The following is a 21,206-nucleotide window of genomic DNA, read 5'->3' as shown; positions in this document are numbered from 1 at the left end:
AAATTATCACCAGATGACACAAACTGCTTCCAGTAAAGACAGAACTTTCTGCAAACTGTGAACAGAAGAAACAAGCAATACTGAAGTGTTTTTAGAAAAGAGAATAGGTTTACAGGCCACTTCTCACAATCTTGTCATTCAGTTAGACTGAAAAAAAGTCATTTATAACAAGGTACAATTTTTCTTTTTTAAACACAAACCATTGTTTTTTCTTCAAAAGCTCTCTTAAAAGAATTTAATTAAAGAAAATTCCCAATTTCTTCATCACTAAACTCTCATCTTGCTTTGAATTAAAAAAGTATGATTGATACGTCACTTGCAATTTAACACTGATTTAAGAAGCTTTAAGTTTTTCTACTTCTCTGTAGAGGAATAGGCCAATGCAATTAGAGACTCAAAAAGAAGCCCAAATACATATGCAGCTGAATTCTCTTCCTGCTTCCAGTTTATACCAAGTGAACAATGCACATATACTATCAGTGCCATCAGCCAAAAAGACTACTCTTCCTTCAAGCCAAGCATGAACCTAAAGAGACTGCTGAATCACAGTGTATCCACTTTGCCCTTCAGTTAATATGGAAGCTGTACATTGGCTCCCACTTTTCTCAGGATTACCCTGGAGAGTGCATTTCAGGTATAACAAGGTACAATTTCAAAGTCATCTGGCAGATAAATTAGAACACTCCAGCCATCTGGTCCCTAAGAGCAGCAAACTGACCTACCTGTCTACACTGGCGATTAAGACAAATTCAATTGGCTTGAGGCTAAGGAAATCTTGCTGTCCAAGTAAAATACATAACTATAAAACAAGAACCATATGGAAACCAGAAAGTGACATCATTTGGGTACCAAAAGACTTTTATTCATGCTGCTAATATCTACTCTGTTACCAGTACAGTGCTGAATCATCGGATAATAGGATGCACAACTTAACATAAAGGAAATAAAAGCATATACTGATTACATGAGACTTTTTACAGAATATAATTTGGAAATCAAGTTATTTTATCAAAAGAAGAGTTTCTTCTTCTAAACCAGTACTTCAGAGTTAAACTACTTTAAGAAGTTATAACTCCAGTCAAATAACACAAATCAGCTCTGACCTTTGAGCATATACAAAACTCAAATGGAAAAACTGTCCCCTACAAATGAGATTCACAGCTGCAGCTAGCTACTTTTACCTTACAAGAAAGTCTAAGGAACATGCCTCATACCAAACAGCATCCAGACTCCAAAAGCTCTTCCACTTAATTTGCATGTACCCAGACCTGTGAATCACTGCTAAGTTTCAAAGCATCTCTTAACACAAATCCTGCTGAAGATGTATGCACAGTTTAGTATGGTAGTAAAAGATAACACATGTGACATAGAGCTAAATTCTCTCATTATTCAGACTTGTCTGAAAAGCAAGCAACCAAACACCACGATGCTGCTGGTAGGTTTGCTTAATGATCTGCATGTTGGGAGAAAATTCTGGTTGATGAAGATCTCCCCCTGCCCTGCCTCCAATAACTGAGATGCACCCTGTTCCCCTCGCCATCAAGCAGAGGTATCTAAAAAGTTTACTTAAGATTAAGGCTCTGGGGCTCTGTTAGCAACAGAGTAATAATAAAAAGCCTTACCACAGGAAGTTCATAGATCGTATCAAGTGGAAAAAGGATTTCTTTCCAAATACAGCAGAGTGGCCTAAGAGAATCTGTTTCTAATACAGATAAATATTGTACTGCACAGAGAGTCTCTAAATCAACCCAACCTATAGCTTCACACAGATAATAACAGACTTACTTTCTGCCCAGACTGTTTTCTTTCCTGCATCAGAATAACAAAGTTGGGGGTGGTCTCTGTAACAAGGAATACTCAACTGTTATTTTCTGTGATGGCACAGAAAATATTCAAGATGCTGAAAAAAAGAAATGACAAGTTAACATGTCACTTCCTAAGTTTCAGATGCAGAACAGTAGTCTCTTCATCTCAAGTTCCCAAGATGTTTGAAAAATCAGGTGCAATACAGATGCCTATTATAAATGCCTTAATTTCACTTTGACTTTCAGCTAGCTACAAATTCTGTTGTTACTTTTTACAACCCAATTTACTTTTTGAAAACACTGCTAATTTGACAAGTATTGTTACCTACATCTTAATATACCACAAATGAAAACATAGGTTGGCTACCAGGCACTGAATTTTAGGATCTTCTATTTGCTATATGCACACTTTTGCTAACTTCTGAATATCAGTCTGTCCAACACTGATTTTCCCTCTTCCACATCAAAGAAGAGCACAGTACTGCTTCCCTTATGAGCTCCTTCCTAAAGCATCAGCTGTTCCCGAGTAACAGAATTTTTACCTAAATTGAAGACAGCAACTGTTGCTGACACTGCTTTTAAGCATATTCTAATTGTAACTGCTTTGCCACAGCCACTTTCAACAGACCACCCTTCATTCTAAGCAGTTCTGAAATCCTTATGACAATTCATAGATGAACTCTACGAAATTCCATGGGCTGAGTTACTAAACTTGATCTCATCTGCCTGTCATCAGTGCTGGCTTATTTATCTGTCAACCAAGTATCTATTTCCATCACCTTGATGGTTTACAAAAACTAAATGGGTTTAGTGCTAAACCATGTACTGAGGCAGACAAGGAACACATAAGAAATACCACCTTAACCTATTTACTTAATCTGCAAAGGCAGGAACTAGGAAGAGTTCTGTCCCTCACTGACTTTGTTTAATCCTAGTGTTTCCCTCAAGGGAAACATACTAATCTAAAATTACCTTTATTGATAAAGTAGTATTTTTCACTGAGTTTTTAATATTAAAGTATCTTCATGTGCTCACTAATATATGATTGAAGCAACACAAACTCGCAGCATTCATCTTTTGGCAAAAAGCCTACCACAGTAAATGTTTCTTCACCAGCAAGTAGGTACTAACATGGTATTTTATAGTTATTATTCACCTTCTGTAGCATATTGAATAATTTGTCTTTCATAACAGTCTCATTTTACAGTTAACTCACATGTATTTAAGTTAATGGTGTAAACCATTGCTCACACATTAAATTAAATCTAATTACACTAAACAAAATAAGGACTAGAAATGGTGGGCTGCTTTCCAAGGGACAGCGTTCATTTTCTAAGAGACAGCACCATTAAAAACTGAAGTGTGTCAGAAACTTGATATCATGTGATTATTTTCCAGCTTGATTTCGTCTTCATTGCTCGTGATCACCAGCTCCACAAGCAATTCAGCATGTAGAAGAAGAACCACTTATATGCGGACTCAAAGAACTTGCAAACTATTACAAAGCTGCCACTCAGCAGAAATAACAAAGAGGATATTAAAAAAAATAAAACCCTAACGAAATGTCTGATCTGGCATTAGGTCTGAGTTAGGTGAAGACTTATTCAGCTGTTCAAATTAGTTTTTAATTAAATTTATCTTACTATGTGGTCAAGTAAGGAACCACTTTTCACATCCAAAAAAGCTTTAAAGACAACTACTTCCAACAGCATTTCATATTTATTTCTTGACTCACACTGAAAACAAATATTCTTCGAAGAGATTAAGTGCTTTTTGTGGTAAAGGCTAATAAATTATGGCATAGCAGCAGATGTTACCAGTGTTGTCAGAATCTCCTACTATGGGATGACATTACCAATAAGAGTGGTGTAATCTAAATCCTAGTTGTCAGTGATTCCTTTGAGAATTTATCATTTAACTCATTCTACAGAGCTATTTTCTCACTCAGAACAACTGTCTTCCATGCCATCTAGAACAGAATCTACTCTTAGCCACTTTAACAGTCTATGTACAGCCATCAAAGCCTACTTTGACTCAACCCAGTGTCAGAACCAACCCAGTTCTAAACCGGTGCTTTGGCACAACATTAATATATATTACATCATACTTCTCTATGTTAACCCAATTAAAGTATTATGAAAGCATTGCCCTTACTCTAACTGTCCCTACTGGAAAGTTTAGTTCACACAATACTGAAATCTGTGTGACTTTTTAACAACAGATTTGTTTAGCCCTATTACTTTAAATTTGACACTGAATCATAAAAAACACATAAGAAAGTTCAGCTTTTTTAAAAGTTTACATTTTAGAGCTCTATCATGCCAGACACTGTACAAATACATAATATAATCCAGTTTAAATATAACAGCAGATCATTGTTCTGTCATGTTAGAAGAATGTTGACAAATCGGCTCCACCTTGGAAAAGAATATTAAAGCACCACCAACACTTGGTAGTATAATTGTTACCATTTTGAGAAGTTGTAAGTACTATTACAAACTTGTTCCTTTTAGAACTTTAACAGAAATCAATGAAAAAGTCCTTTAAATCTTTTAAGGTAAACACATTTACAGATGAAGTTCCTTTAGCTGCTACAAGAATGTGGCTGAAAACTGAAACAGCAGTATTGCTGCAAATGTGACTAAAAGCATCTCAGCCTATTCAGCCAGGAGAAGAGAAGGCTCCAGGGAGACCTTATTGTGGCCTTTTGCTACCTTAAGGGGGCCTACAAGAGGTCTGGAGAGGGACTTTTCACAGGGACATGTAGTGACAGGACAAGGGGGAATAGATTCAAGCTATAAGAAAGTAGATTTAGATTAACTATTAGGAAAACAATCTTCATTATGAGGATGCCCAGAGAAGCTGTGGATGTCCCATCCCTGGAAGGGTTCAAGGCCAGGTTGGATGGGGCTTTGACCAACCTAGTTTAGTGGAGTGTGTCCCTGGTTTAGTGGAGGGGGATTAGAACTAGATGATTTTTACAGTCCTTTCCAACTCCCACCATTCTATGATTCTAGGATCTCCTGTACAGGAAGCTACACTTGTTCCCAGCAACATTTTGTCCTATTTGAGGAAGTTGCTCCAAATTTAAAACAATGGAACAGAAGGGAACCCCCCTTTCTGAGCAACCATTATACTATATTAAAGAGAAATACAAGGTTTTGGGTCAGCTAACAAGTGAACTGGAAAACCTGTCTGAAGAAAGGAATTGCACTACATTGTGAAAGCAGAAGCTAGATCCATCAAGTTTACAAACCCCATTCCAGCTTACTTCCTCCATTGCCACAGTAACAATGTTAGCTATCAGCATCACCAAAATATTTAAAGCTAATAATCCATTTGCAGGAAAGTTTGCTCCTTGCAAGAAAAAAGCACAGGAAAACTATGTAAAATCTGCCACAAACAAAGGGTAAACAATAACTCTTTGTAGTAGTTAGTAACTGCTTCAGGATCACAAAGTCTCTTTAGCATTTCACTATCCTGAGAAACTGGAGAACAGGTCAGACACTCCAACTGTCCTGTCCCCATCCCTCACCCCTCCTGCTCAAAAAATTGTCAGAGCAAACTAGTTATGCCAGAAATTAGACTGCACTTCAGAGATAAGCCACATTGTATTCTATAGCTTTGAACTACAATACTCGCTGATGGCAAGCTGGGAACAGGAAAAAAAAAAAAAAGGTCAGATCAACAGAAAAATACATTTCTTTCTGCTGCACAGGGGGTAGGCTGGGCTGACAGCTCAAGTGCCAGTGGAGTCTAGTCAGAGAGTTAAGGAATGCAGGTTTTTTCCAACATCAACTTAAGAGAAAGAAAAGACATGCCATGCTACCACCATTCTTTTTCCTCCTCACAGAAAGACTGAAGTCAAGCTGACGCCTACCTAAGATTTACTGATGTTCTCACTCCCTACCCTTCATTCTTTGAGAAAAAGGGAACTTTTTACAAGTGTGGCAAAGTCAAACAGCACTTCTTCAGCTGCTACTTTAAATCACTTGGCAGTTACTAGCCCTTCACAGGTTTTTCTATCATTGTGTCAGGGCAAGCTAAATAAAAAGCCATCTTTTCACTACTGCTCTGGAGTTCCAGAGAAACTTCCTTTGTTTATCTCTGTTATTCAGCAGAACTATTATGCTACAAAAGCTGCAAAGGCAACTAGGCTTGTGAAAGTGATTTTTAGTGTAGTCCAAACACTAGTCAGTTTATCAACTTATCTCACCTAAAATCTACTAAGTATTTTTATACTTGAGAATATGTTTTCTTTCAACTACTGAGTGGTTTTTGTGACCTGTTTGTAACCAAATCAGCTTTTGAAGACTTAGCTGAAGGATATTTAGACACCTGTATATGTATTCAGAGGCTGAAATGCGAAACATCTTTTGAAATCAATCTTAAGCAGAGTTACAAAAAAAAAAAAAAAGCTAAGATTTTAAAAGCAAATAGACCCACCAAGTAACCTTCCCAGTAACTTCCAAATAGATGCTTAAAGCAGCATTTTTTTCTCATTGTGATAACTTAAGATAAACATTCAATACATCATCTATTTCAGTATCAAAAACCCCTCCTAAGCAAGTTTAAATTACTATATGGACATATGTTAGCAAGTGACAAAGGTCCTGGGTTCAGCAGTAGCAGTCATTTTTCTCCTTCTTGGTAGCTGGTACAGTGCTGTGCTTTGGACTTTCGGCCTGGGAACAGAGCTGATAACAATGATGTTTTGGTTTGGCCAAGGCCTTTGTGAGCCTCATGCTCTGCCAGGGAGGAGGGGAAGCCAGGAGGAAGCAGAGACAGGACACCTGACCCAAACTGACCAAAGAGGTATTCCATACCACAGCACGTCATGCCCAGGAGGTAACTGAGAGTTACCCGGAAGGGCTAGGGACTGCGGGGTTGGAGGAGGTATCGGTCAGTGCTTGGTCAGGCTGGAGGGACGAGTTATCAGTCAGCTGGTGGTGAGATGTTGTATTCTCTTCCCCTGTTATTTCCTTTATCGTTATTATTATTGGTGGTAGCAGCAGTGATTTGTGTTATACCTTAGTTACTAAACTGTTCTTATCTCAACCCGTGGGAGTTGCATTCTTTTCGATTCTCCTCTCCATCCCTCCGGGAGTAGGGGGAGGGCAAGAAGGCGGGGGGGAGTGAGTGAACGAGCCCTCTGCTGGTTTTAAACCACAACACTCCCATAGAGTTTAAAGAAGGTTGAACATGCCAGCTTGTGTGCAGCTAAACCTTAGCAGCGTTTCATTCAATTATGTTCTACTCTATCCCATTTTGAGATCAACAATTTAACTATTTGTTGCTACGGACAGACAGATATTTACCCATTTATAAGCAATCCACCTGTTTGTGGCCTCCAGGAACCAAACCTACCCAAAAACTCCTACAACATAGTTAATTCACACGAAATCCAGGTAACTTCTACCAGTTTGGTTGAAGTCTGTTACTGCTCCTTCTGAGGAAGTATTTGTGCAGACAAGCAAAACAAGGCCTTCATAAGAAAATAGTTTTATTAATGCAGCCCTTCTCAAAACCAGTTGCAATATGTAGCCTCTTCCAAACTCAGGAAAAGATTGAAAAACAGCAAAGGAAGCAACTCATCTGAAATAACTGAAGTCCAGATGACAGCTTTTAATAGCTTCCCCACTTGACAGGAAGATTCTCAGGCTCTTCAGCAACTGAAGAGCTTATACACAGAAAATAGCTAGAAGACTATAATGGGCAAAGAACTGGATATGGACTTTCCTGACTCTGCCTTGAATAAGCTTCCCATTTTGATGCACCTGCTCCTTACATTATATAGCAAGTGCTTTATGAGAATTCAAGAAAACAAAAGACAGAAGAGACTCACAGAATGGTTTGGGCTGGAAAAGACATTAAAGATCATCTAGTTCCAAGCCCCTGTCACAGGCAGGGACACTTTCCACTAGACCAGGTTGCTCAAAGCCCTGTCCAGCCTGGCCTTGAACACTGCTAGGGATGGGACAGCCACAACTTCTCTGGGCAATCTGCTCCAATGTCTTACCATCCCAATAATGAATTTCTTCCTAATACCCAATCTAAATCCATGTCTGTTTTAAAGCCATCACCCCCTGGTCCTATCTTTACATGCCCTTGTAAATGCCCCTCTCCACCTTTCTTGTAGACCCCCCTTAAATAATGGAAGGTTGTATCCTGGTTTCAGAAAGGATAAGAGCTCATTTTCTCTATAGTAGCTGGTACAGTGCTGTGCTTCGCATTAGTCTGAGATTAATGTTGAGAACACACCAATGTTTTAATTGTTGCTAAAAGTAGTGCTTGCTCTAAATCAAGGACTTTCCAGTTTCCCATGCTCTGCCAGTGAGAAGGGACACAAGAAGCTGGGAGGAAACAACCACAACAGCTGACCTGAACTAGGCAAAGAGATATTCCATCCCATAGTATATGGGTATATATCCCATAGTATATGACCTCCAGGGGAGGTACCTAGAGGAGCCAATGACTGCTCAGGGATGAGCTGGGCATTAGTAAACAATTGTATTGCGCATCACTTTGGGCGTTTCTCCCCCCCCGCCAGGGTTTATTCCTTCCCCTCTCTCTTTCCTATTATTACCATTATTATTGTTGTTAATAATGGTAATCTCCTGTTAATTATTATCTTTTATTTCAATTATTAAACTGTTCTTATCCCACAGGTTTTTACATTTTTTTCCCCAATACTCCTCCACACACTACTGGGGAGTGCCGGGGGAGTTAGAGCAGCTACATGGTACTTAGTTGGCAGCTGGCCTTAAACAACCAATAGGCTGCTAGAAGGTCTCGCAAAACCTTCTTCATAGGAGAGGTGCTCCAGCTCTCTGAGCATCTTCATGGCCCCTTCCAGACTCACTCCAACAGGTCCACACCCTTATGCCTGACGCAGTACTGCAGCAGGGGGGTTCACTCAAGCAGAATAGTAGAAGAATCCCCTTCCTTGACCTGCTGGTCACACTCCCTTTGAGGCAGCCCAACATACAGTTGGCTTTCTGGGCTGCAAGCACACACTGCCAGCTCATGTTGAGCTTCTCATCAGCCAACACTCCCAGTCCTTCTCCGCAGGGCTGCTCCCAATCCAGTCTCTGCCCAGCCTGCAGTTGTGCTTGGGATTGCCCTGACACACATGCAAGGACCTTGCATTTGGCGCTGGCCCACCTCTCAAGTATGTCAAGATCCCTCTGAATGGCATCCCTTCCCTCCAGCGTGACAATCACACCACACAGCTTCATGTCATTGGAATATTTGCTGAGGGTGCACTCAATACCACTGCTCATGTCATCAACAAAGATCTTAAACATCACTGGTCCCAATACCAACCCCTGAGGAACACCACTTCTCACTGGTCTCCACTTAGTCACCGAGCCAATTGACTTCAATTCTTTGAATTTGACCAGCCAATTCCTCATCTGCCGAGTGGCCCACCCATCAAATCCATGCTTGTCCAGTTTAGAGACAAGGATGCCATGCAAGACAGTGACAGGTGCTTTGTACAAGTCCAGGTAGATGACATCAGTTGCTCTTCCTTATCCACCAGTGCTGCAGCCCTGTCATAGAAGGCTAAGGTACTCAACTCCATCCCCCTCCCGCCCCTCAGTCTTCTAGTAAGTGCTTCAGCCACAGCACTCAAGTTGCAGAAAGCAAAGGCTGGGACTGGGAGCATGAAAAACCACACTCCATAGATCAGGCTCAAGACCATCTAATGAACCCGAAGGTGGACAAGTCCATTGGATCTGGTAAGATGCATCCACAGGTCCTGAGGGAACTGGCAGATGAAGCAGCTAAGCCACAATCCATCATATTTCAGAAGTCATGGAAGTCCCATGAAGTTACCACTGACTGGAAAAGAAAAAACAACCCCCAATTTTAAAAAAGGGGGGGGGGGGGAGAGAAAACCCAGGGAACTAAAGCAACAGTTCCCAGGGAGCAGATCCTCCTGGAAACTATGCTAAGGCACATGGAAAAGGAGGTGATTGGTGACAGCCAACATGGCTTACAGACATTACTGTCTGCCATCACACAATGACTTAGCTAAGGTGACACTTGTGCTTTACCCAGCATATGCCAGAGTGCTCCCCATCAACTCAGAGGGTTACAGAAATAATTACCATTTCTCAAAGTACTACTTTGGCACTTCTGACTCCTTTGCCTCGGTCTTCACTGGCAAAGGCTCTGACCATACCACCCAAGTCTTGGAAGGCAGACGCAGGGACTGTGGGAATGAAGACCTTGCGCTCACTGTAGGAGAGGGTCTGGTTCAAGACCATCTTAAAAATCTGAACGTGCACAAGTCCATGGGTCCTGATGAAATCCATCTGTGAGTCCTGAACGAGCTGGCAAATGAAGTTGCTAAGCCACTGACCATCATATCTGAGAAATCACGGCAGTCAGGTGAAGTTCCCGATGACTGGAAAAAGGGAAATATAAACCCCATTTTCAAGAAGAGGAAAATAGCTGACCCGGGGAATTACAGACCAGTCAGTCTCACCTCTGTGCCTGGCAAAATCTTGGAGCAGATTCTCCTGGAAGGCATGCTAAGGCACATGAAAATCAACAAGGTGCTTGGTGACAGCCAGCATGGCTTCACTAAGGGGAAATCCTGCCTGACCAATTTGGTGGCCTTCTATGATGGGGCTACAGAACTGATGGACAGGGGTAGAGCTGTTGATGTCATCTACCTGGACTTGTGTAAAGCCTTCGACACTGTCCCACACGACATCCTTGTCTCTAAATTGGAGAGACATCAATTTGATGGATGGACCACTCGGTGGATAAAGAACTGGCTGGATGGCCGCACACAAAGAGTTGTGGTCAATGGCTCAATGTCCGCCTGGAGACCAGTAACGAGTGGTGTCCCTCAGGGATCGGTGTTGGGACCGGTCTTGTTCAACATCTTCATTGCTGACATGGACAGTGGGATTGAGTGCGCCCTCAGCAAGTTTGTCGATGACACCAAGCTGTGTGGTTTGGTTGATATGCTGGCGGGAAGGAATGCCAGCCAGAGGGACCTCGACACGCTTGTGAGGTGGGCTGATGCCAGCCTTACCAAGTTTAACCATGACAAGTGCAAGGTCCTATACCTGGGTTGGAGCAATCCCAGGCACAGCTACAGGTTGGGCAGAGAAGAGATTCAGAGCAGCCCTGTGGAGAAAGACTTGGGGGTGTTGGTAGATGAGAAAATGAACATGAGCTGGCTTCAGTGTGCGCTTGCAGCCCAGAAAGCCAACTGTATCCTGGGCTGCATCAAAAGGAGCGTCACCAGCAGGTCAAAGGAGGTGATCCTGCCCCTCTACTCTGCTCTTGTGAGACCTCACCTGGAGTACTGCGTGCAGTTCTGGTGTCCTCAACATAAAAAGGACATGGAACTGTTGGAACAAGTCCAGAGGAGGGCCACGAGGATGATCAGGGGACTGGAGCACCTCCCATATGAAGACAGGCTGAGAAAGTTGGAGCTGTTCAGCCTGGAGAAGAGAAGGCTGCATGGAGACCTCATAGCAGCCTTCCAGTATCTGAAGGCGGCCTATAGGGATGCTGGGGAGGGACTCTTCATTAGGGACTGTAGTGATAGGATAAGGGGTAATGGGTCAAAACTTAAACAGGGGAAGTTTAGGTTGGATACAAGGAGGAAATTCTTTCCCGTTAGGGTGGTGAGGCACTGGAATAGGTTGCCCAGGGAGGCTGTGAATGCTCCAACCCTGGCAGTGTTCAAGACCATGTTGGACGAGGCTTTGGGTGATATGGTTTAGTGTGAGGTGTCCCTGCCCATGGCAGGGGGGTTGGAACTAGATGATCTTAAGGTCCTTTCCAACCCTAACTATTCTATAACTCTATGATTCTATCCACTTTTAAGAAATTCATTTTTACAGCTATTTTCTTACGCACTCTTCAGCATTTGAGGAGGGACAGGCTTGTCTGTAGTTGATGCAAAGACTCAGCTACTAAAATGCAGTTCAAGTTTAATACCATTGTAATTACTACTTCCACAATCAAAACATAAACATTGAAAAGAACACAGTCTGGTATGGCCTCTGGGTCTATTAAAAAGAAAATGCAAAAAGCAATCTTTTTTATCACCTACTTTAAAACGATTCATTACTGGATAAACACCTTGACAAGAATATTAAGTATGCCTGAATATCCTTACGAATTGCAAATGCAATTACATTTATATCTGTTCCAAAACAAAGTTTTCAGAGCTTTTAGTCTTTGTCTACTGGTAACCTGAACTGAGAGTGCCTTTAACTAATTGGTACATTTTAGGACAATTAAGGAATTGAAACAATTTTGGAACTACCAAACAAGATTTACTATATCCTAACTGACAACTCTAGTTTGTAGAGTATTGAGACCAGAACAGTTGCAGCATACCCAAACATACCTGAGCATAAAGCTTGTAAAACAAGCCAGAGCAGTACTTTTTCCTCAGTTCTGTTTTTTATTATTTAATTTAGGCACCACGTGTACTTAAGAAAAAAGATTAGGCAAGATAGTTGCTCAAGTCAAACCTTGTTAGGCCACAACAGAAAAATCAATTTAATATGAAAATTGCTTACTTCCACTGCAGTGATGAATACTGTGCCTCTCCTATCACACACTAAACTGTAAATATCACCTTTCACTAGTAGGTAGAGAGAGACTGAGAAGCCAAAGATACGAGGCACCCTGCTGTTAGAAACTAGGAAGAACTGGTTGGGAACACAAAGGTCAGGTGCAACCTTAGCTGCAGTGACCATGATATTTCAGGATCCCGAAAGGAAAAAACAAGAGAAGTCAGACTCTAAGCTTCAGAACATAGTTTAGCCTCCTCAGGGACCTACTTGGAGAAATACCATGCGATACAATCTTAGAAAGAAGAGGGGTTCCAGATGCCTGGTTGATTTTCAAGGATCATGTCTTTCAAACATGGAACATTCACCTTGATGAGCAGGAAGTGAAGCAAAGGTGGCAGGAGGCCTACATGGATGAAGAGAATGGTCCTGGCAAAATTGACATGAAAAGCAGGGACACAAGAGGTAGAAGTCTGGACAGGTGACTCAGGAGGAATGTTACCTGAGCATGCAGGGAAGATCCGTGTTTGACAACCACAGGTTCCCGAGACACGCTGAATATTTGGCACAAGGAAAACCTATCCTCTGTGAAAGAAGCTCTTCTGTGGGTGTTACCATTGATGGAAAATGTAATGCAGTTTTATTACAAAAGGTGTCTTCATAGAGATTCTAAGCCAACAGCAACAAGACACACAAGTTTTCTACAGGAACAGCTTGTTTGTTTTCTTGACTCTTCGTGGGAGAACTCCGTCATGAATCATCAGTTTCCTACCCTATCCATGAAATCAGGGTACTCAGCAACTGTTCCAATACAGGTTCTCTCAGTGAGAAGAGTTAGAGACCATCATCAACTAAGAATCAATATGAGCTGACAGTTTCAGTAATCATAGAAAGCCTTTGGCAGTTAAGAGAAATTTTAGCCTTCTTTCCCTTTCATCAGCCAGTATTATTATCCAATGATCATTATTCATAATGTAAATAATGGAAACATATCTCTTACTCTGAATAAAGACAGTTAGTCTACACATTTTCAAAAAAAAAAATTTTGGTTCTAGTCTCAGGATAGGGGCAAGTACAAGTCATAGCTCAGTAGATTTAAATTATTAGGCAAACCAAGAAAAGGAAAGGTTTGTCCTCTACTGATTTAGAGAATCAGTTTTTCATGTTCTTACAGATCCACCAGGGCTTGAAACTACTACGGGAACAAACTAGACCTGAGTTCCATGTACTTAAGAGTTCCACACCCACCTCCATCAATCCAGTTGCTGAGATGCTAGGCTCATGTTTTAAGGGGATAATTATTGGTGAAATATTTGTAACTGAAAAGATGATCCAGACTTCTTTCATGATTTCATCTCTCCATGCAGCAAGTTCTCATACCCACAGAGTGCCTCCTGAAATGCAAATACTTGCTATAACCACTCATCTATGGTGCATTTCCATGCATCAACACCAGTTGTTGCTTTATACTCAAATTACAGGACATTATTCAGGTTTCATTCTCTCTTGCCGTATGTCATGAAAATTAAGGAATAAATTTACAATTAAACATTACAATTAATTTCATGGATACACTTATATTAGTCATAAAAAAGATGCTTTACTGTTTAAATTAGGTAACGACAATGGTCTTTAGTAAGACCTCATACTGCTCTGTTTAAAGATAAATGCCAGGAATGTTATCATTCTCCAGGAATCAAGAATCACAATCACAGAGGCAAGTTCTACATGAAGAAGAATTGCCCTCAGTGTTTGGGTGATAGACTAGAACTTGTGTCACTAAAGTAAAAATAAGTTAAAAAAAAAAAACAAAAACACCCAACCCACAACAAAAAAAATAAAACCAAAAATCATTATATTGCAATGTTTAAGGTCCAGTTTTATACTCTGACTTGCTTTTCAGAGTGAAGAATGGCAGCAGAAGATTGATATTACTAACAGTAGCTAGTTTGGTTTTGAGGTGAAAAGATACAGAGCCACTAACACTTAGTAAAACAAATCAGAAACAAGAGCTATGGAACAGACGAAAGCTGAACAACAGAGAAGTTGGCTTTATTTAAGAATTCTAGCAGATTTGGAACAAGAAACATAACCCAGAATTTGCAACCACCAGTTAATGATTTCAGGCATCATTTCCGGTAACTAGCATTAACACCATGTGTTTGCTAACACATCTTTAAAACAACTCTGAAAGACTTGCTTCATCAATTCAAATTTTAACTATATTTGGAATTGGAAGACACCTATAGATTACCCCACTTATGTTCTGAAGCAACACATTTCTAAGTGTAAAAAACACTGAATCATGTTTTACTTGGTTCATTGTTTTAGTAAACTCTATAAAAGGAATTCTATGTCTACAGTTCAGTACCACTATGTGGAGAAAAACGTCTTGTTTCAAAGCACAAAGCAAAACTACACAACACTGAAGTTACAAGTCCAGAACAAGAGTCTATCACTAAACATTAATACGGATTTCACAACTCCTCCCTCACTGGTGTAATTCACTTCGGCAGCGGAAAGCACACATTAAGTTTTCTAGAGAAGCAGCGGAATACACCATATTGTTGGCATATGGAACTTTTTGTTTCAGCTGCCACTTTAACATTATCCATTCCATAATAATATTCTCAGGTTTTACGACCAAAACCCAAGCTGCATGTAATTACTAATGGAGGCACTAACCACCTCTATGCACATTTAAAGGAACAGAGAACAAAAGATTACTTTTAAAGCTGATGGAAGAGACTGGTGTATATTAAGTATCCAAGCATAATAACAGAACAAAGAGATTATTCCATTCAAATCAGAGGCTAATTTATCACTTTTGTAAAGACAATTCCTAACAGATAAAAACAAGTAAGGAGTTTATTATGCGTTTTTGATGTCTGATTAATTATCTAGTCTTCTCCCTCTTCCTTCTGTGAACATACCTTAATGGGTTTTATCAACTTCCTCAGAGCATACAGCCAAAGTTTTCACAATATGTTAAATCATCCTTAAAGAAATTGCAGAGACACTCAAGTAGAATGTTCTATTTCAAAAAAGAAGGAAACTTTTACGGTTTAAACTCCCTCTACTATACACAGACAAGATCTAGAAACCTATTATGAAAAGTCTTACTCTCTCACACTACCATAAGGGCTCTTCTACTCGTCTCATTTGCTTGTAATTAAGGTGGAGATCTGTAGAGCTTAGATGAGGTGCTTTATCAGTCCATTTCTTTCAGCTTAAAGATAACCCCCAGAGATGGGGAAAGGCAGATCTATACAGATCCCACAACAAGCTACAAACATCAAGAAAAAAACAAAACAAGAAAAAACAAACCAAACACAACCCTCCCAGCTCCCCCCCAAAAAATAAAATCCACTGAGAGCCATCTTTTGTCACGTGCAGAAAATTCCACAAGGAGAGAGCTTACCTTTTTCTTTTCTTCTCCATCCTCTTCCAAGATAAGTGAATAAATAAACCCATAAATATTGCAAGCTGATTTCCTCTCAATAAACACCAAGATGTCCTCAACAGCTCACTTCTCTTGTGTACCCTCAGATACAGGCAAGTCAGCTATGCTAGAAGAACACTTAAGGATGAAAAAGTCATTTTCCCATCCACTCTCCAAAACAGTCAGACCATTTCTCCTCATTCCAAATGTTTCGCCAGGTATTCAACTTTTGCTGCTGCAATCATGACAAGGATTTCACAGCAAGCTAAGTTTTTCGGATTTACACAGGCAGTTTCCAAACACGTGTTTTTGCAGGTGTTAGTAGGCAATTTACAGCCTCTTCAGGGAAAATGCACAGCTCTTCCTGCATGGATCTGTAACTCCAAGCAGCTTCTCAATTGACAGAGGCCCACGGATATAAACTGAGAACATGCTGATGGCTTCAGGTCATCATTACTTCCTCATCCACTACAATGATAAGACAGCTGCTACAGCTACACTAAATGTAACTCTTCAACAGTTCAGGTTGTTTGAGTTTGTTGTTTTTAAACTTTGTCACTGCCTGAGTACTGATAGAGATTTAGACCAGTTTTGAGAGTAAATTCTGTAGGTTTAGTTGTGCCTAGATGATGTGCGCTTCAGCTGGCAGTAGTTTTAATAGGCTGACCTCACAACTTTAGCAAGTGACAAAACCCTTCGACATGTATGACTTTAACCCACCACTACAGGGTGTTGTTCTCATTAATCTCCAGTTAGGCTTAATCTTACTCAAGACAGCATTTTTTTTTTTTTCCACTTTTAAAGATAGTGCTTGACCCAGCTCTACTTAAATGATCTGACAAACTATGACTACAAGACAGGGTATTTGTAAGTTGAAAGACCCTTGCTGATGCCTTGTCTGACCTGCCAGCTGCAGTTAGTGACAAGAGATGCTGAAAGATGTCGCTATACTTTAAGCTTCCAAATCTCAGCACCAAAACAAAGGCATATCACAGCATCCATCAAGAATACACTCTTGAGAAATTTAATGGTTAACAATTTAATAGTAAGGCAATTTTTCTATATTAAAAATAACATAATAGCAATTGGATGCATGTAGACACTTATAAAACATACACATTCAAATACAAAAGGACAGCACCTATAGAATGGAAGATGGAAAGGTAGAAGCTGCATCATCACATAGGCAAGTGCTGGACTTCCAGAGCAGATTGCCGTCCTGAAACTTCTCAGCCATTTCATTTGTGACTATGTCTTCAATCTTTCATTATGAAATTTTATACCCATGTCACTGTCCTCAGATGGCTCCAGCTCAGATAAAATGAAGGACAGAAAAACAGGATAACGGTCAGGCATTTGTTCTCAGGTAAAGCAGGTCAGATCTTTCAGAGCATTGACCTGGTTCAACGACCCAGCCCCTGAAAAGCCAGCACCTCCTTGAGTCACTGATCCTGATGCACTATTTAAATAATGTGTACTTCTCAAGTCCCTTCTCAGGTTCCCCTCTACTACCTTAACTCTCGTGCAAAGAATTACTTCCTAGTGTGTCAGAACTCAACAGCTTCACCCATGGTACTGTTGGTATTCAGCAGAGCAGCAGCAACAATACTGCTCTGAAGCAGTTCTGTCCAAACCAGCGAAGTGACATGAGTGGGCTATGCCTGTACTGACAGAAAGCTAGAATCCATACAAGGTAGTAAGTGAATGAAGTTCAAAACATCAGAGGAGAACTTGCTTTTTCCAACTGGCAGTAATATAACAATACTCTGGCCATAAATGCTTCTAAATTCACTGCTAGAAAGAAAAGACTTTTCTCCTCTATGAAATAAAGTTATTTTATATAACATGTGATAGGTTTAAAATTTCTGCATTATCCTTAGTTGTCTTTTATAGAAACTCCTCCTTTTAAAATAGGCTAAAAGTTTGCTGAACGAGTTATAAAAAAAAAAAATTGAAAACCAGCATATGGTTCGTTTCCTCCTAGTGAAGTTTGATCAGTTAGAATTCACAGTTTCATTTCATTGCCCACTAAATAGTCTATATAGCAAGCTCTAAATTATTCCCACCCTACTGCGCTTGACTATTTTCTCCCTCTCCCAACCAGTTCTGTTGTCTTATGGTGTCACACCTTTAGCTACAAGAAATACCAAACCAAACCCCAACCCTCCCATAAGAGGGACGTATCCACCCCAAGTATCAGCCAACAAAAACATTAAGATCCTCAGTTAAAAAAAAGGACTTGACTTAGTACATTATTAATCTTGTGATATTAATCTGAAGCCTCTCCCTCAAATTCTTGGCTTCAGTCAAAGGTTATTTTGGTGCAAAAAAAGTGCCTGCCACTTACCTCTACATGCAAAAATTTTGCATGGGCAATATGCACCTTACCTCATAGTTAAGAAATTTTGTCAAGTTACTTCAAAACAATTTCAGTATTACTCTGCAAAAGCTATCTCCCAAGAGAATATTCAAGATGCAGTAGAACTGAACTGCCACATATTGACAACTAACATAGAAAGTAAGCATACCATGGTATCTAATATGGGGAAGACTAACTTGTAAAGATTGATTTAATAACTTCGACAGCCTAGCCCATTTCCCCACACAGCACATCTCCTAGACCTTGCACAAGAATGGATCTAAACACTTCAAACACTGCTACCAGCAATTCCTTACAGATGCAATAGTTTCAGGAATATTGCACCTTCCAAGCTGTGGAGTCCTTAATATAGGCTGAGCAGTCAGAGAATGGTGCTGCTGTGTGACAAGTTATTACTGCAGAATTTCACTGCTGATCAGTACCTACCATCATGAACTTTGTGATACTCATGCTACAAAAAGAACCCGAAGCAGACAGTAAGCAACATAAAGAGCTAGCAGTTACATTACTGTCTTGGTTATGCTGACAATTCCATTTTTGCTATCACCTGTGTAGCCACCAGACTTACAATGAGATAAGCTATCCTGCTCCTGTGAAACTAGTTTCATGGATCACCTCTGCACTTCAGAATGACGCACTGAAAACACGGCTCCAGATAGGAAACAGAACTTTAATTCAGTATTTTTCCTAATGTAGTCATAGCTGTATTCTGCTAGATCAGGGCATCTTCCTTTTAAGTACCACCTCAGATTACACTTCTGCTTGCTCTTTGTGAATTAACACAGATAATAATTCAACAGTCTTTCCTTTTGTCTAGCTAGCAGCAAAAAGTGAAAACCAGGTTTCCAAAACAGTCCAAAATGAAAGAAGAGCTGGCATTAACAAGCTGCAGAAAAAAACTAATTCTTTTTCTCAACTTCTCCAATAAATGCAACTTTATCAGATCAGGTTTCTTCTGAGAATTGCAGTGGGGGGAAATAGTCGTACAACACAGTAATACAGGCTGAGCTCAAAGAAGCAAAGCATTATTCTGAAGTCTTCCTTTCAAGGAAAAGTATTTCATATACTCAGGCTTCATATCCTTACAGCCAATACACCTATTACATCACTTCATTGCTGCAGACCAATTGTTCTTCCTAAAAACAAGAGTTTCAGCTAAAGTCAGCAAGAAGTGGAAGCGTTCCAGACAGTAGGTCCTGTAAAATTCATGGAGTCATGGGGACCAAGGGCTGTAGTTACACTGTATAAACTGCAAAACCTCAAAGTGGCAAATTATTCTAGCAGTAGAAAGTACTACAGGCTGAAATCTAATAAACACATCACATACATTAGTCATCTTGACAGCTTATACCCACAGTCCTTATGATCTCAACGTATTAACACGTCAGTTAATAGCAACCCAATTATTTTAACTGTATGCAGGTATTTCCTTTTAAGCTAAATTTTAATGGCAAGGATATCACTTGCCATGAATGATTTGAGAATTTTACAGGATTCAAAGTGAGCAAGTAACATCTGATGTTCAAAACTGAACTTACGTGCAAGGTAAGTATACTATGCAATTCTAAATGCAATAGAGCAGTATGCAACATTGCAGTACTTTCTATATCAAGCAAGACATTTCTGCCTTGCAACGGTTTGCTATTCTTTTGATGCAGTTGGCTATATAAGTACTAATGCAACTAAAACATTTCAAATGTATGAGTCATTTGCACTTCCCCAACTGAAACGTCCATACTGCAAATACTCAGATGTTAATGAGACATGCTATGCATAGCTGCTTTGAAGAAGTAGAGAGATTCAAGCCGATTTTCAGTCACCTTTAGTTTCTGCACAAGAAAACAGTAATTCACGCTCGAGGCTATGTAACAGAGCAAGTTACAGCTCCAAACTTTGCCTGCAAACCACAGGTCTGTCCCTCCTCGACTCTGTCCTCAACTCCTGCGCTGATAAGGAACTGCCAGCTTCCACCAATATAAAAACCAAACCACATGCCTGGGAGGCTTGTGGGTTTTTTTTCAGGGTAGGATCACACCAAGTAAGTATTTTGCCTTTTATAGTGCATACACTTAAAATAGGAGTTTCCAAGACAGCAAAAACCACACAGCGTATCAGAGACATCTGTGAGCCGTTTTAGGGTGCACCCCACAGCGAGTGGAGAGGGCGGTACAACCAGCAGCGGCTTCAGCACTTCACTGCACTTTATCATTATGCCGCTCCTCAGGTGGGGAAAAGGCAGACTTCGTCCCTCAGCAAAACGGTGAACAACTCGCTCTTCCGGATAACTCACTGCCCTTCGGCGCTGCCCGAATAGCCAGAGACGGCTGCCAGACAGAAGCCGCAGAGGTCCAGAAAGCCTCCCAACTTAACCCCTTCCTGGCCTCTGCCTCAGCCATTGCTACAGGCGGCACCGTCGGGGAAGTCGTTCCCTCCCGAAGCGCCTGTCGGGCGGCCATCGCGGGCGTGGGGAGGAGGGCTGGCACACCTGTATGGGGCCTCCACGGCCGCGGGACCCCAAAGCTGGCCGCGGCGGCCGAAGTTGCTGCCGTGAAAGGGAGCGGAGGAGCCGCCGCTACTCACCCGCACCAGGTTGCTGACAGCGGCCTGCACGGCCGACACGGGGGAGGTGAGGTCCGGAATGGCCTTGCCGTCCACCTCCCCCTCCTCGTGCATGATGACCAGGTGGGAGATCTGCTGGGCCACCGGCTCCAGAATGCTCTCGATAGTGCGCGTGTGGAAGACGGGCATGGCGGCGGCGGGGCGGGGGGCCGGGGCCCAAAGTCCTCACAAACTCCTGGCAAACTCTGTCCCTGTGGGCTGGCGCCCCACTAAGAACACCGCGGCCTCGGCTCAAGGAAACAAACGAAGAAGAGGAGGAAAACAGAGGCCCGTCCGGAGCTCCACTCGCCCCGGAGCAGACTGCAACAGCCCGGGGAAGCAGCACCTAATTGAAGCTCGCGGAGGCGGGACTCGAACTCGCTATCCTCCCGCTTCCCCTGGCAGCGCCCACCCCACACTGGCACAGC

General features: G+C 41.3%; 1 protein-coding gene across 2 annotated transcripts in view; it reads right to left on the bottom strand.

The window, feature by feature from the left end:
• The window catches only part of VCL (vinculin), a 65,517-nt gene extending 44,470 nt beyond the window's left edge, over positions 1-21,047 (bottom strand). Inside the window, exon 1 of one of the 2 annotated variants that reach the window (XM_057416424.1) lies at positions 20,761-21,047. In XM_057416424.1, the coding sequence (XP_057272407.1) occupies positions 20,761-20,928 (168 nt within the window). In that variant the 5' untranslated portion in view covers positions 20,929-21,047. The remainder of the gene's footprint in view (positions 1-20,760) is intronic. The other variant, XM_057416425.1, reaches the window with a different exon arrangement.
• Positions 21,048-21,206: the final 159 nt, after the last annotated feature.

The sequence above is a fragment of the Pezoporus wallicus genome, unplaced genomic scaffold (genome assembly GCF_028554395.1).
Source record: "Pezoporus wallicus isolate ANWC-B61680 ecotype Strahan unplaced genomic scaffold, APGP_CSIRO_Pwel_v1 contig_2012, whole genome shotgun sequence".
Lineage (NCBI taxonomy): Eukaryota > Metazoa > Chordata > Aves > Psittaciformes > Psittacidae > Pezoporus > Pezoporus wallicus.
This window is presented reverse-complemented; position numbering and strand designations above follow the sequence as displayed.